The 17,286-nt window shown below is 31.0% G+C and overlaps 1 protein-coding gene across 1 annotated transcript in view; it reads left to right on the plus strand.

The window, feature by feature from the left end:
* Positions 1–15,721, plus strand: part of LOC132729841 (calcium-activated potassium channel slowpoke-like) — a gene marked incomplete at its 5' end in the record, with an annotated part of 30,668 nt that extends 14,947 nt beyond the window's left edge. Inside the window, 8 exon segments of the mRNA XM_060715673.1 lie at positions 917–1,141; positions 1,527–1,740; positions 2,368–2,466; positions 3,229–3,359; positions 4,152–4,346; positions 4,917–5,087; positions 8,357–8,423; positions 14,565–15,721. Coding sequence (XP_060571656.1) covers positions 917–1,141; positions 1,527–1,740; positions 2,368–2,466; positions 3,229–3,359; positions 4,152–4,346; positions 4,917–5,087; positions 8,357–8,423; positions 14,565–14,638 — 1,176 coding nt within the window.
* Between the last annotated feature and the right edge of the window lie 1,565 nt (positions 15,722–17,286).

The following is a 17,286-nucleotide window of genomic DNA, read 5'->3' on the forward strand; positions in this document are numbered from 1 at the left end:
CCCCCAAACCCCCCTTTTATGTGCCTACAAGTTGAAAAAAGCTGGCTCGTTGACCAATGAAAATCCTGAGATTTTAGAAAGAACTCAGAAAATATGATTATAATATCAAGGCCTGGTCAGACTGCATAGAAGTGTAGCAAAAGATAATCATTTTCAGTTCCAGCAGACTTTAGGGCTAAACTTTTACAATATTTCCTAATTCTGGTATCTTCAACATATATATTCATATAAAGAAATATTCAGACATGATTTGTATTAAGTTATCATCAGTTTTCCTAGTTCCTATAAATAAAGAATGCTTATTATTTAGATTTATTCCATGCATGAGACATTCTGATCTCATGACTGATAATATTATTAGGCTGTGTAAGGAGCAAGCAAATCTATTTGAATATTCATGGTCTGTGAATAAATTAATTTTTTTGTTAATTCTTACCACGGTAAATGTCTTAGATTGACTCATCCATCTTCCAAAAATGACATATTTTTACGAAAAATATCAAAATATTTATGGATGAAATAGTGAACAGTGCAGTTAAATGAAATGCCAATTAATTTTGGTTTTCATTGATTGCATACACTGTAGGTATATTCCATAGCCACCAGCTGGCTGAAAGATTTTTAGTGAATAAACAAATAAAATTTACTCTGACAGTACTAAGTATATGTACAAAGTTTATAAGAATTGAAATATATTGCTGATAATCAGTGTGTTATCAAAATGTTTAGTACGCAAATTGATCAGCTTTTCTTTAAAGTTTGGGTATATGAAACTTTACTATAAATAAAACTTTACTTATATAATTCATGCATTAGTTTAAAATACAATGTATACAAGTTCATCCTAGAAAATGTCAAAAATATGTAGCTTACCTGAATTTAGTAATAACATAATTATAATATTCTTTACTTGCAGGACCGTAACAAAGCTGCATTGACCGTTCTATGCAATCATGTAGTGGTATGTTTATTTGCGGACGCCACATCACCGTTGATAGGTTTGAGAAATTTAGTCATGCCACTGAGAGCTAGCAACTTTCACTATAACGAACTGAAACATGTCGTCATAGTTGGTAACCTAGACTACCTTCACAGAGAATGGAAAACGGTTCAAAACTTCCCCAAAGTTTGCATCCTTCCTGTAAGTACAATAAAGTTGCCTCCGCCATGCTGAATTTATGTAAAGGACTTGGAAATTGATCATCGAAATTGAGTCTAATGGTCATTTGTCTCTCACCGCTGATTTAGAAATCATGCAAGATTACAAGTAATGATTTACATGTTGTGTGCAATTTATGCTTCAATTTGCAGTAATTGCTAGCCTATCTGAAGGCTATTTTTGCATGTTTTGACCTCTTTTTGGTAATTTATGTGGATTATAAGTGCTATTTGCTATGTGCAAATACTTTATTTGTTCTCTTCACAATATTTAATTTTTAAATGCATTTTTAAAATTTTCATGAATATTAGCATGAATCTGGAGGCATGCTGCTTTAAGATTAATTATAATTATTACATAATTTCAGGGATCACCATTAAATAGAGCTAATTTACGAGCAGTGAACATCAACTTGTGTGATATGTGTGTGATATTGTCAGCCAAGGACCGTAACCTTGACGACCCTCATCTGGTTGACAAGGAAGCCATTCTTTGTTCACTTAATATAAAGGCAATGACATTTGATGACAGTGTTGGTCTTATACAGTCATCATCTCCAAATAGTCCCGGCAATGCATTAGGTGAGCATATTTTAAATACATCTTTTAAATGCAAATTTTAATGGTACCTGCTATATTGTTTATATTGGATTTGCCCTGGTTTGAATTCGGAACAGGGTTCAAGGTTATAGAGAACTTTTCCAAGCTCAAAGACAGCTTTCAGAAATTTGATTGGCCAGTAGCAATCACAGAATGTGCACTGACCAATGAAAATCCTGAAATATGAGACATAAATCAGAAAATGAATTTCAGAATTCAAGCCTAGTCCATTATAAATTTATGGGATTTCAATATGAATATACAATGTATTAATATTGAGCAACAACGAGTCTTGTCAGACAGTATAAATGCTAGCATTCAAAGTGCTAAAAACCAGAGTGAATTCAAACCATTGCTTATCATTTATCAGTGTGAATCTATTTCAATCGTTCTTCACATATGAGTGCACACCTACCTGGGTTATAAAAAATTTATATCCTGACAAATGCATTTGGTAATCAATTTTTAGCTTTGATGTTGCATTAATTATGAATCCAAAGGTCTTTCTACTGTCTACAAGTCTAAACTTGGCCAAAATACCTGTATCATTGAGCTAAATTTATACAAATAATAAAGATTATCATAACCTATGTAATACTGTATTTTCAGATTTTCTGCCACCTGGTTTTATGCAGGTAAGCAGCCCATCCAAAACATCGAGAAGGGGATCAGCATGTGGCTCAAATGTTCCCCTTATTACAGAACTTGGTAAATATTATGTTTTCTTTTGATATTCCGCTTATTTCTGAACTTGGTAAACTTCCTATGTTCTTAAAATGATTCTTATGATTTTCTAGTCACAGAACTTAATAAAAATTTTATTACAATAATAAATTGTTTGTTTGATAAATTTATTATATTTTGATATAGCCACCTGAACAAGTAACTGTAACTCATAGTTCCAGAAATAACCACTAGATCTTTAATAAGCATAGATGTAAAGCACTAAGATATTAGATATTTTGGTTCCATGTCCCATTCAAAAGACTTAGGTGGGTGTAAAATTCTAACCCTTGGATTTGTATTCAAACAATGAAACTTATTTGGCCTTGCAACTGGCTTAATAATTTAGATTAAAAGGGAAACAAATAACTTTTGATAATTCAAAAAGTACAGTTGAACTTGAGCTAACAGCCATATAATGGTATCCTGCCAACAACTGTCAACACAGAATTTTCTTCTTTGAAAATCCATATATAAATGGGCATTTCAAGAGGTCAATGGTGTCTGAGGCAGGATGCTATTCGGTTAAAGATCTTATTTATATTCTTGATGTTTTGTGTTTGAATCCCAAATATGAGTTAAAGTGTAGCTTTTGTTTCTGTGTACAAAATATAAAACAAAAGAAACAGAAGCAGACTTCTACATTTTAATTGTAATTGAAATGAATTATTGAAAAATCTCAGACACTAATGTAATTTGCAATTTCTAAATGTAAGATATATAAATATTTGGCTTGGTATCTTTCAGCAAATGACTCAAATGTACAATTCTTGGATCAAGATGATGAGGACGATCCAGATACAGAATTATACATGACCCAACCTTTTGCTTGTGGTACAGCTTTTGCTGTTAGTGTACTTGACTCACTTATGAGCACAGTAAGTATAGCAGTCGATTCTCATCATTTTTCTAGCCAGCTCATAACTAGGTCAGTAGGGCAAAACAACTAGGTCAGTAGGGAAAAAAAACTAGGTCAGTAGGGCAAAAAACTAGGTTAATATAACAAATAAATAGGCCATTAAGGCAAAAAACTAGGTCAGAAAGTAAATAACTAGGTCAGTAGGGCAAATAACTAGGTCAGTAGAGTGAATAGTGTGAATAAGTAGGCAGGAACTTAGTTGAGAGTTAGGTTGAATAAGGTTCACAGCTAAGCAAATTACTAATATAGACCATCGCATGTTTCGCATAGAAGTTTTCAATTACTTTGGGGAATGATAATATTATTTAGGTACACAGGATATATCTGACTATATGTACACTTGTAGATAACATATGTTTGTCTATTATATAAATGTTGTTACAACTAAACTTAATCTCAGTCCATTCAAGCATGTTAAATGCTTTCTCTTATCTTTATTATTCCTCTAAAGTTTGTTTTCCAAAATGAAAAAGTAAATGCTAGAAAAGCTCCAGAAATGTGTGAAAATGCCCAATTTTATATCTACGTGTACTAGACTATACTTTTTTGTACGTCCAGCTACACTTTCATAATTAAGTATTATCTATTATTTTATTATTTATTTACACTTCTTTTAGAAATATGATGTTTAAAATATTTGTGAGTAAGTCCTTAAGGCTTAACATTTTTCTAAAAAAGTAAAATAAAACTATGATATATTCTCAGCCTGTTAAAATTCGACTATTGGTAATGAATTCATTTTGTTTTGTAGAGTTACTTCAACGACAATGCATTGACTCTAATTAGAACATTAATAACTGGTGGAGCTACACCTGAGTTAGAGCAGATATTGGCTGAGGGGGCAGGTATGAGAGGAGGTTACTGCACGCCCGCTGTTCTTGCTAACAGGGATAGATGTAGAGTTGCTCAAGTCTCATTGTTTGATGGACCACTAGCGCAATTTGGGGTATGGCATAATTTATATGTATTAATTTAAAAAAAAACAACATGATTTGCAAGTAACATTTGATATTGCAAAATTGTTCTTGATTGATAATTTCATGATTTTATTAGCTTTAAATGTACATGTTTGTAGGTTTATTACAATGTAATGCCTTGTGAGGAAATTATTCAGGTATGTGTTGCAAATACACAGAGCGGTGTAAGGGATTTTCCACAGTTTTAAAGCTAAAGTCAGGGCGCTGACTTCAGACCCCTTGCCCCTTACTTCTCTGGATTTGAATCCCCGTCAGAGACTTTGAAATCTTTTATGTGAGAAAGCCTTCCAGCTTGCTTATAAATGATTGATTGATGCTTCTACCTAAATACCTGCTTGTGCTTGAAAGAATAATCTGAGGGGCACTTAAAGTCTTACTCCACCTGTACAAATGGAAAGTCACAGTAGAATCTTTTCTGTGTTTGTGTGCAGATAAATAGAATTAAATTAAATGTTCCCGTATTATTTTTATAGTATCAATGTGAAAAACATATCAAGAAACATTTCTATTAAGCAGTTTGATATTCATTTGTTTTACAGGAAGGTGGTACCTATGGTAACCTATTTGTACATGCACTAAGAAACCAGGGTGTTCTGTGTATTGGTCTGTATAGGTTTCGTGATACGAATGCAACAGAAAAGAGTCCCTCATCAAAACGTTATGTGATAGCTAACCCTCCGGAAGATTTCAAATTGCTCCCTACTGATCAGGTAAAACAAATGTTGAAAATTGAAATTTTTTTCTTTCTATTTAACATTTTCATAGAAAAGCTTAAATTTTGCATAAGAAGTTAAAAAGCACTGTTAAAAAATGGCTACTTTTGTTTGTTAACTGTCCTAGAATTCTAAATTTCTTATTGATATAGGTACATGCAGATTAAATTGTGAAACTTTATGTATCTTTATTCAAATAATTAACACATTTACAAGGATCATTTTCAGTAAATATTGAAGAATGTTTTCAAAACTGTTTTGTAAGGTATACCAAAATGTTTTCGAAAAAGTGTTTTATTTGGTTTTAATAAAAAATTCATTTCTACATTTACTTGTGATATTTAGGACCTTCAAGCAATTGGAAATTATTGATAGAAATTTTTGTTTGGGCTTTCTTATGAAAACAATATAGATAAATATAAAGTAGCCATTTTAAACAGAAGAATTAAATTAGATCACATTACTTTATGATTTACATGTAACAAAAATTAATACAATTACTGATATTGGTTTCAGAACCACTTGATAAAAGTTAACATATATTTTTCCATCATAAACATAATACATATATAAATAAACATTTCCAAATGTTACATGTTCATTATAAGTAATGGATTTTATTTTTTCCGTAATAAACAAACTGGTTATATAGACACACTAGATAAAAACAAGTGAAGTTAGCAATGTGTATGTTGTTTATCAAACATTTACTCTTGTGCACCAATCCTAACAGCATGTCTGTAAAACAAACTTTTCACTTTTATAATAACTTTTATTGCTTGATGGATTAGCAGTTTTTGAATTCTCTGTTTAACCCAATAAAGCTGAAAGCTCTGTTGAGTTATTGTGATCACTGATGATCCGCTGACCTTGGTTTCTTTAATTGTTACCATGCTAAAATCGTTTCTTTAATTGTAACCATGCTAAAATCGTTTCTTTAATTGTTATTACTCTAAAATGGTTTCTTTAATTGTTACCGCCTCCGTGGTCGAGGGGTTAGAGTCGATGACTTCTAATCCAGTTACCTCTCTGGCGTGGGTTCGATCCCCCGGAGATGCTTTGGTAGTTTAGCACGGAGGAAGGTAGTCTAGTACTGGTGTAACTCTCCAGGAACGATGGTTAGGAAACTACCCGCCTATATGACTGAAATACTGTTGGGAAAAGGCGTAAAATTAAACAAACAAACAAACAAACTTTAATTGTTACCATACTTAAATGGTTTCTTTAATTATTACCATGCTAAAAATGCTTTCTCTTATTGTTACCATGCTAAAATGGTTTCTTTAATGGTTACCACACTAAAATGGTTTCTTTAATTGTTACCAGACTAAAATGGTTTCTTTAATTGTAACCACGCTAAATTGTTACCATGCTAAAATGGTTTCTTTAATTGTTACCTTGCTTATATGGTTTCTTTAATTGTTACCACACTAAAATGGTTTCTTTAATTGTTACCATGCTAAAATGGTTTCTTTAATTGTAACCACGCTAAATTGTTACCATGCTAAAATGGTTTCTTTAATTGTTACCTTGCTTATATGGTTTCTTTAATTGTTACCACACTAAATTGGTTTCTTTAATTGTTACCATGCTAAAATGGTTTCTTTAATTGTAACCACGCTAAATTGTTACTATGCTAAAATGGTTTCTTTAATTGTTACCTTGCTTATATGGTTTCTTTAATTGTTACCACACTAAAATGGTTTCTTTAATTGTTACCAGACTAAAATGGTTTCTTTAATTGTTACCAGACTAAAATGGTTTCTTTAATTGTAACCACGCTAAATTGTTACCTTGCTTATATGGTTTCTTTAATTGTTACCTTGCTTATATGGTTTCTTTAATTGTTACCTTGCTTATATGGTTTCTTTAATTGTTACCACGCTTAAATGGTTTCTTTAATTGTTACCTTGCTTATATGGTTTCTTTAATTGTTACCTTGCTTATATGGTTTCTTTAATTGTTACCATGCTAAAATGGTTTCTTTAATTGTTACCTTGCTTATATGGTTTCTTTAATTGTTACCACACTAAAATGGTTTCTTTAATTGTTACCATGCTAAAATGGTTTCTTTAATTGTTACCTTGCTTATATGGTTTCTTTAATTGTTACCTTGCTTATATGGTTTCTTTAATTGTTACCATGCTAAAATGGTTTCTTTAATTGTTACCTTGCTTATATGGTTTCTTTAATTGTTACCTTGCTTATATGGTTTCTTTAATTGTTACCATGCTAAAATGGTTTCTTTAATTGTTACCTTGCTTATATGGTTTCTTTAATTGTTACCACACTAAAATGGTTTCTTTAATTGTTACCCCCCTAAAATAGTTTCTTTAATTGTTAAAACTCTAAAATGGATTCTTTACTTGTTACCACGCTAAATATCATAATTTGACTTGTCCATCTTTCAATCTTGACAAAAAACATTCTTTCGGGAAACATTTTAAAATAAGTACTGACTGAATTGCAAACAGTGCCAGACCATGATCACAGATGGCATGGTGTGATTGGTGATTAGGTTGAAGATAATTTGTCAAGTGACAAGTAATCTAAGGATTGCTGGCATGGGTTCAAACACTGTCAGGGACAAGCTATTGTTTCCATGAGCAAGAAAGTTTGCTCTCATTGCTTGGTACTGCTAGGAATTGATTAAAGAGTGTTTCAATAAACTTATAGGTTCCGACACAATCAAACTAAAATTAATTCTAAACTAACTGTAAAGTTCTCTGGAAGAAAAATACTGATAGGTAATTTTCTCCTATACATTTGTAATACAGTAGTCGGAAACATTGTTTTAGGCAACTGCCCATCAGTATAAATTATGACAATCATGTATATTTTAAATTCTTCTTGTTCTTTTTGATACATATTGTTAAATATATTAACATACTCAGGTGAGCTTACCAAGACCAGTTGGTCTTCTTGTTATATAAATTATATGCATAAATGAATCTGGTTTAATTTGATCTTGACATAATAATATTTTAGTACTCTTTATCATTAAAATTTCTTCTAAAAATAACAGTTTCAATGCACAAGTTTATATTTTCTGGAAATGTTCTCTTATATGCTTTTAATGACTCCCAGAATATTTTGTTACTGTAATATTTATATTTTATGGTTATGCACAGCTTAATTGGTTTTGAGTAAAAAATTAACCCAGGTTCATTAGTTATTGAATTTTCTCTTTTTAAATGAAATAAAAAAACAACTGCAATTGATTGAAGTGTTAACTAACATTATGTTTTTCTGTTTTCCCCGGGCAGGTGTTTTGTCTAATGCCCTGTAATCTATCTAAAAGTTCCAACTCCTTACCAAATGGGAATGATAAAAGTAAGGACAGACCGTGCATGTATCAACCTTTCCCCTCGCCTTTATATCATACTCTGCTTGCGTACTGCAGTATTCATAACCCATCTTGATACCTTAACCTGCTGAAATTTCTTAAATGGACTTGTCCAGCTTCCATTTTTGGAACTGTCCATTATCAATTTAGGGGAATTATTATCAGAATAGAATGAAAATTTAAGGTAAGTCAGCTACCAGTATAGACGATGGGCAGACTGGTGGCAACGGCTAATTCACTTTCGGTACAAGCAGGATAAAGGTTATACTATACAAAATAATCTCTTTTTTTTCTCGGTTTTATAAAATGTAGATGAGTTGAAGTAATGAATTTGTCAAGAATAGTAAAAAATGAATTCTTCTCGGTTTTTAGCTTTATGATTCTTAAGCTTTACGATTTTAAAAGATAATATAAATTTATGAATTTGCAATTCAAGTTGTCAAAATCTTAATAATATTTTATTGCATTTCTTCCTAGAATGAAAAAAAACAAACTAAAATATTACTGTTTCTCGGAAAAAGAAATATTTCATAGTCTGGAAATTATTTCTGTACTTCATGTCAGACCATCTTAAATCAAAATACAGAACTGCTATTTTTATCCTGAGCTTCCTGATTTATTCATGAAACAGAATTAACAATTATGTTAATTCTAAGTCCCCTGTTTGTTATATTGATGGAAAAACGTTCAGAAGTTATAAGTGATCTGATGGGAAGGTATGAATATTGCAGTGTGCGTTTTTGGCATTTCAGTTTCTCGTATTCTGTGGTCAGAAACATCGGAATATTGTAGTTGAAGTGGTTATATTATATGCATCATGTCATCCAATATGATATTATAATAATGATGTAGCTTTATATAAAATATATTAACCTTAACCTGCTGAATTTCTTAAATGGACTTGTCCAGCTTCCATTTGGAACTGTTCATTATCAATTTTGGGGAGATTGGGATGAAAATAAAAAAAATTGTAAGGGGAATAAGATTTTAAGTCAGCCAACAGTTTCTTGCATCTCAGACAGGATTATCTACCGTTTACACCGGTGCTAGAAAACTCTGTCTTACACCCCCCATGTAAGGAAAGTGGCGTGCTTTAAATGACGTCATTGATGAGCGCCTTTTATGAATGAATCGCTTTCTTAAGATGACGTCATTTTTCCGTTATATGTTCATACGCTACTATAAGAAAAAAGTGCGTAATGAGAATATCAGTTTTCATAATTTCTGTTCCGAAAATAATTGACATGTAATATGCAATAAAAAGAATCAAACACCGGCTGTCGGTACCGACGGGAATATCTAGCTCTCGGGTAACTGTTTAGTGGAAACTCGGCAGACCCAGCCTCGTTACCGCTGTAAACAGTTGCCCTCGAGCTAGATATTCCGGTCTGTACAGGCAGCCGGTGTAAGATTCTTGTTATAGAGCCTTGTCAGACTGCATGGATGTGCCGGCTGACCTGGTTCTATACTGGAGGCAAATGCTTATCAGTTTCAATTCCAGCAGGGTGAGGGATAAAGAAATATCGATCCTATAGGAAGCATGTAGACAATGTCAAGTAAAAAAAACTGTTCTATATGATTTAAATTACAGCAAAAATAGACTATAATTCTTTTAAGACATTTCTTTATTTGTATTGATTAGATAATAAAAAATTAAATCTGTGTGAGATATTAAGAAACATTGAAATATATATTTAAGAAGTTAAACATTCCATACTGCCTAAATTCATTACCGGTATGTAACAATAGGTGACGTCTGAATGAAATTTGTTTCAGTTTCTTATACATGTATATACTTATTCTTTTTATGACAATAGACTGATTCAGTAATTTAGCAAACCCTCTTATTTTTATCAAATAGAACATTTTTCACTTGACAAGATCATGTATGATACCCTAATACATGTATATTATAACCTATATATATTTTAAAACGTCCCAATATTTAAACGCCACATGTTATAATTTGGTAAACATTACATCTATTATTTTTTCCTTTGTTTCACTTTCCAGAATCTTTTAAACATGTTGGGGAGTGGGGGGGGGGGGGGGGATTGGAAGATGTTTGAATAATATTTGTGTTATATTGGATATGAAAAATAACAAATATGAAAATATTATGATGAAAAAAACCTATTCTTTTGCATTTCTTGAAATTCAAATATGATTTATGTGAAATTGATTCTATCGGCAAATTGTGATTTTTGTAAAAAATAAAGAGTAAAGGAATGACATTGATGATTCATTATAACTGCAGTATTCCCAACAGTCACGTCAAATCACCATTAGTGCATTTTCAAACAGCTTTAGCACAATGTTTATATGTTTTTCAGGGAAAATTTTTAAAAAAGAAAGAATTTGTCATATTGGTCACATTTCATATAATTTATACATAACATGACAAACTAATTTTTCATTTATAATGTACTGTATTATTGACACTGCGTCTAATATTTTATATTGTTATCTTTTCCATATCTGCAAGCATTGATTTTCCTTATATTTTTAGGGTATAGTTCTGAATATGATATCTTTGGGGGATATTTTACTTCTGAATATGATATATTTTGGGGGGATACTTAAGTTCTGAATATGATATATTTTGGGGTATTTATATTCCTATATTATACCTTACATAAATGACGGCAATATTATGTTTTTGTCAGACCGATTAAAATTTTAGCAGCGTATAAGTGTGGGGAATATTTTACAAATTAAACGCTTTAATGTACAAGCAGACTAACAAAAATTTCTGTCCTTTAAATTATATTAAATTATGATATTAAAAAGTACATGTATGAGTTTATTTCTTGTAGAACTTTTACCATTTTGTTCTAGTAATGTGCGATATAATGTAAAGAATAACACACAGTACTTTGGACCTTATAGCATTATATTGATCGCCAAGTCGGCTCCAAACATTGAACGAATCTCAGTTTACAATGTTTTTAGGCCAACTGATTGGTCAGTACATACTATGAGGCCCTTAGTGTTGTGAACAATTTCTGAATCTTGACTGGGAAGTTTATTCATCATACTAGAATTGCCCGTAAATGTTACTTAAAAATTTGGGAAAATTGTGGCACTTGAAGAGCCTACACACCAATTAAGAAGCAAGAATAATGTCATAAAAGAAAACCAGAAGCTATGTTTTTGTCTGGTGGTTACTAAGTAAAATCAGTGCATGCGTTATAAAAACTGAAAATGAATAATGATGCAAATCTTTTTTTTCTGTAATTAGAAGAAAATTTATAAATGTCATAATTTGAATATAAAATTTGGTATTTTTAGTGGTAAATAATTTTTTTAAACAGAAGAAAAAAATATGACATAAACTGGATATTATGCTTTTGCTATGTGATAGTTAAATCTGTTTATACTATACCAAAGCAAAGCAAAACATATGTACCGATATAATATTGCAGTTAGAAATTATTTTCATACAAAATCTGATTTATTTTCTTATTGACAAATATTTTGAGCTTGATGGGGAATGCCAATGTATAAGACTAGAGGGTACCACTTACCTTTGTTTTAAATCTTGGGTAATATAATTTAGTTAATTAAATTTGGTTGGGGAAAGGTGCGGATCAGTCGGGTTAGTGCCAGTCTATTTGACTTGGTACCCTGGTTTGTAGCCTCGTGTGTGTGTGTGTGTGTGAATTTTAAATGGAAGTTGTTTTTTTATGTAGCAAAATTTGTTAACATTGTAGTTGTAATTCCAACATAGTGATAATGCATTGATATTTAATATTGTTGATTGGTAAACTGTTTGGTGTGGCCCTGAAACATATGTAGCAACCTTCAAGCAAAATACAGCTAGTTTGCAAATTAAAATTTAAAGTCTGTGTCATAGCTTTGTTAACCGTTTCCATTTTCTCATTCACAAAGATAAAAGGTCTCAAACTCTGTCAAGATAAAAATCAATTAACCAATTTCTGGCATTAATAATTTTTTGTTGGCTTCCATATTATTCCCTGGCCATTTAGAAGTTAACAGATATATATTTATTACACTATGTCAGCAGTATGGAATGACCTGTTACTACATAATGTAATTGAATGGCATTGGCTACTAGCTGAGTGGATGCTTAGCTTGATTTTGATTTATGATTTTATGATTTGAAATTCTATTATTCATAATAGTGCTTCTAAAGCTGTACTGTTGGCATATTTAGAAAAAATGGTTCAGAGTCAGACAATTTTACAATGAGGCCAACACTTAGCTACCAGTAGCTTAAATTGGCAGCTTTCCATGCTATTGGTTTGAGAGGTTGTAAGTTTTAGTACAGAGTGTCTACCTTTAAAAATCCTCTCAGTTAGCAGATTAACTCACCTTTAATTAGTGGCAAGCTGAAAACCCCACCTAAGTGTTAAGAGGGCGCCATTTCTTAAGTGATAATCTGAATAAGCTACTTATCCTAATTACAATCTTAATAAGCCACTTTTCTTTAGTGGTAATCTGAATAAGCCACTTTTCTTAAGTGGTAATCTGAATAAGCCACTTTTCTTAAGTGGTAATCTGAATAAGCCACTTTTCTTAAGTGGTAATCTGAATAAGCCACTTTTCTTTAGTGGTAATCTGAATAAGCCACTTTTCCTAAGTGGTAATCTGAATAAGCCACTTTTCTTTAGTGGTAATCTGAATAAGCCACTTTTCTTTAGTGGTAATCTGAATAAGCCACTTTTCTTAAGTGGTAATCTGAATAAGCCACTTTTCTTTAGTGGTAATCTGAATAAGCCACTTTTCTTTAGTGGTAATCTGAATAAGCCACTTTTCTTAAGTGGTAATCTGAATAAGCCACTTTTCTTTAGTGGTAATCTGAATAAGCCACTTTTCTTAAGTGGTAATCTGAATAAGCCACTTTTCTTTAGTGGTAATCAGAATAAGCCACTTTTCTTAAGTGGTAATCTGAATAAGCCACTTTTCTTTCGTGGTAATCTGAATAAGCCACTTTTCTTTAGTGGTAATCTGAATAAGCCACTTTTCTTAAGTGGTAATCTGAATAAGCCACTTTTCTTTAGTGGTAATCTGAATAAGCCACTTTTCTTTAGTGGTAATCTGAATAAGCCACTTTTCTTTAGTGGTAATCTGAATAAGCCACTTTTCTTTAGTGGTAATCTGAATAAGCCACTTTTCTTTAGTGGTAATCTGAATAAGCCACTTTTCTTAAGTGGTAATCTGAATAAGCCACTTTTCTTTAGTGGTAATCTGAATAAGCCACTTTTCTTTAGTGGTAATCTCAATAAGCCACTTTTCCTAAGTGGTAATCGTGAATGCCACTTTTCTTATTAATAAGTTGTTATCTGAATTAAGCACCTTTCATAGGTGATAATCTGAATATTACACCTCTTATAAATGGTAATCTGAATATGGCACCTTTTATAGGTGATAATCTGAATATGACACCTCTTATAATGGTAATCTGAATATGGCACCTCTTATAAGTGGTAATCTGAATACATAATTACATGTATAGCACCTTTCTTAAGTGGTAATCTGAATATGGCACCTTTTATAAGTGGAAATCTGAATATAGCTCCTTTATTAAGTAGTATTTTAAATTTGTTAACTGTTTGGTTGAAACAAAATCTAATTTTTAAAGGATTTAAACAGTAATGCTAAAATTGATAAGCACCTGTATTTAGATTAATGTGACATGAATGTACATATTTTAACACAATTATTTTACACTTTTATCACATGCATCTGCAGTGTTAGATTCATATTTACAATATATACTCATCAAAGTCTAGTAAGCTTTTACATAATATCACTTTACACAATATTTATGTGCACAGTGGCTTAAAAATTATTAGTATTTTGCTTGAATGTTTTTGCATTAGAAGGGCATGCTGTGTGAAACTTTTTAATAAAAAAAATTAAAAGACCACTGATAACATAATGTTTAACAATATTTTTATCTGTTACGTAATTATCTTAAGAAATTTTAGCGATACATGTATTATTATATTCTTCCATACAAAATGAAAACAAATAAAACTTCTATTCTTTGTAATTAATAATGTGTTATTGTAAGAAAACATGTTTAGGTATTTCAACAAAGATCTTGTATTTAGTACTTCTATTCATAATCACCTTTTACATTTGATTTTCCAATTTTTCAGCTTTTTTGTCTCCAACCATTTTCCAGTCCGAAGACAAAAAAGAGGTCCCCCTCACATCACATAGCAGAACCTGAAAATACCCAGTTTGGCACAGACTTCATGGCATAAAAGGACAACCTGACATTCAACTGCTCAGCATAAAACATAATGGCATTACATATTCAGAAGCTGAAAAAATACCTTGAATTCGGGTCATATACGAGGAAACTATGTGTTTGCTTCCTTCATCAAACATAAAATGGACTTGTCCATCTTTGAATCCGGACAAAACCATTCATCATCCTTAGGGATACTTTCAAAAATATGTACAGACTGAATAGAGAACAGTGCAGATCATCATCAGATGGCAAAGAAACAAGGGAATTTTCTTCAATAGTTGACCTTCTGGAGTGCAATAAAATCTAGTACATGTATTACATAATGATATGTCATGTCTGCTCCATTGCAATGGTAATGGTGGAAAATTTATTTGGTGTCAATTGTATGGCTTTAAACTCAAAATGTAATAATTTCATTTCAGCTGTAAGATTAATATATTCATACATTACAAAGAACGTCAATAACTACATTTATATATATACAAAAGGAAAAGATTGTGATAGACTAATTGGCTTTGATACATCACTGTGAGATCGAGTGACCATTACCATACCATCAGATACCATTTATATTGAGCAATACACCGCAATAATGTATTCATCACAAGTAAAAAATAGCCTGTATGAAATCAGGACTGCGGTTGCGAAATTTGGGGACAGAATCGTTACTGTAAAACAACTATAGGCTGTATATAGAGTTAAAAGCTACTTTAGTTAGTAAAAGTAAAATAATCTGTGAACAGTTTTTGATGGAGATTATGAATCATTCCAAGTTGAGGAAGAAACTGGATCATTGACATTATTTTAATGTCAGATCAAGATCATATTTTTATGTTTGAGTATATCCGTCTGCCTCTGTATACCACCACTAACCGTTTTGTGTCTGCTGGATATGTATGTTTAATAATGAAGTCTGTCATTTGTATAATCAAAATAAAAGTGAATAGTTAAGCGAGGGATGACCGCAAAACTGTTGTAAGACCTTCTTTATTTCATATAAGTTACAACAGTTTTGCAGTCAACCCTTGAATTGCACTTACAGAAAAAAGAAAAAAATCAGATTGAGGTCTGTTTACTAAAAAGGATATTTTACTGTTAGCAATATGATATACTTGTACCCCTCATCCTAGAAAAAAATGGTTCCTTCCAGAAAAAAAATGGTTGACAAATAATCCTTGCTCAATTTAACTTAGAATAGTTGGAAAACAAAACTGGTAATCGTTTTTTCAAGACTTGGTGAATATATTGGAACAAAATAATAGTTACATTTATAAGAGATAAAATGCCAGTTGATTTAAGAGAATGTGGTTAATGTGGTTTTAAGTAAATAATACAAGTTTTTTTCCTGGAGGATGGGGCAGTTTATATTTTCATTATGAACACTATTGCCCAGTTCTATAACATTGTATGGCTGCTGTAATAATTGTATTGTTTTTATGCACAGTGTCTATAAATTCTTTCAACATGTAAAAGGCTCTTTTTAAAAAGGCGGGCCCTTTGGGTTATCGTTCTGCTAATATTGTTTGAAATCTTTTTTTTAAAACCATTAAATTTTTATTTATGATGTAATTATTTTAAAGTAGGTGGGAACATTTTGTGATTTGAGCCCATTCATTTTTAAAATTCGTGAAAAGTGGTTTAAAACAAAGAAATTAGGCATTGTATTTTTATCGGTGTAGTATAAAAAAAAAGGTAAAAAATCCCCATATTAGAGTATAAACAGTCAATTAAAATTAAAACAGAATTTTGTCTTTATTGTAAAAAGGGAGGTAAAAAATTATATTCCATAAAACATACATAGAAATTTTCCCCTGAATTCGAAAAAGGTTTTTTAACTGCCGAAATATGGTAAAATATGCCAATGACAATTTTATATTAAATTTATTGAGAAGATAGTTAAGGATTTTTTTTCTCCAAAAACAAATCAATTTTTACGGGCCTGATTAAAAATGTTCTGTTTGTATATTGTACAAATTAGGAACAACTGAGACAAATTTATGATAGTTTAAATGTTTTGAGCTACTTTATTAACTTAGAAATACTTTTACTGTGGATATGTATAGAATTTTAGAGAAGCCATTTTAGACTTGCTTATATTTTTATACTGTTATTGGCCTATATTAAGTGTGGATGCTGGCATGTTTTTGTTATCAATTTAAAGATTTTTAAACAAACATTTTTAGATGTGTATTTGTGTAATGTGTACTGCATCAGGCTATATTTGCAGAATGGATTTTTTTTTCGTTATTTTTTTTCATTTTGATGTAAAACTTTTATATTCTATAACAAATTAGTAACTTGTATGTAATGAATTACAGGAAAAAGAAGTTTCATTAAGTATTTTTTTATTCACATAATTATACTTTGTAAATTTTGTATTTTATAAAAATCAAAATTAACAGTTCACTTATAACAAATCTTTTAGGCATGAAATTATTTGATGAAATATAAATGGAATTTAGAGAAAATTTTGTCGAAAAATTTTTCTATTATTTTTTTTTTTTTTTTTTTACCGGGGACCGTTTGGGCCCAGTGGTTAAAAAGTTGCCTTTGGATGGGAGGTCAAAAGGGTTTAAACCCGTAGGGGGTGTTAATTTAAAAATGAAAGTTTTTTCTGTGGAATA

Source organism: Ruditapes philippinarum, unplaced genomic scaffold (genome assembly GCF_026571515.1).
Source record: "Ruditapes philippinarum isolate M1 unplaced genomic scaffold, ASM2657151v2 ctg1094_1_1_1_1, whole genome shotgun sequence".
Taxonomy (NCBI): domain Eukaryota; kingdom Metazoa; phylum Mollusca; class Bivalvia; order Venerida; family Veneridae; genus Ruditapes; species Ruditapes philippinarum.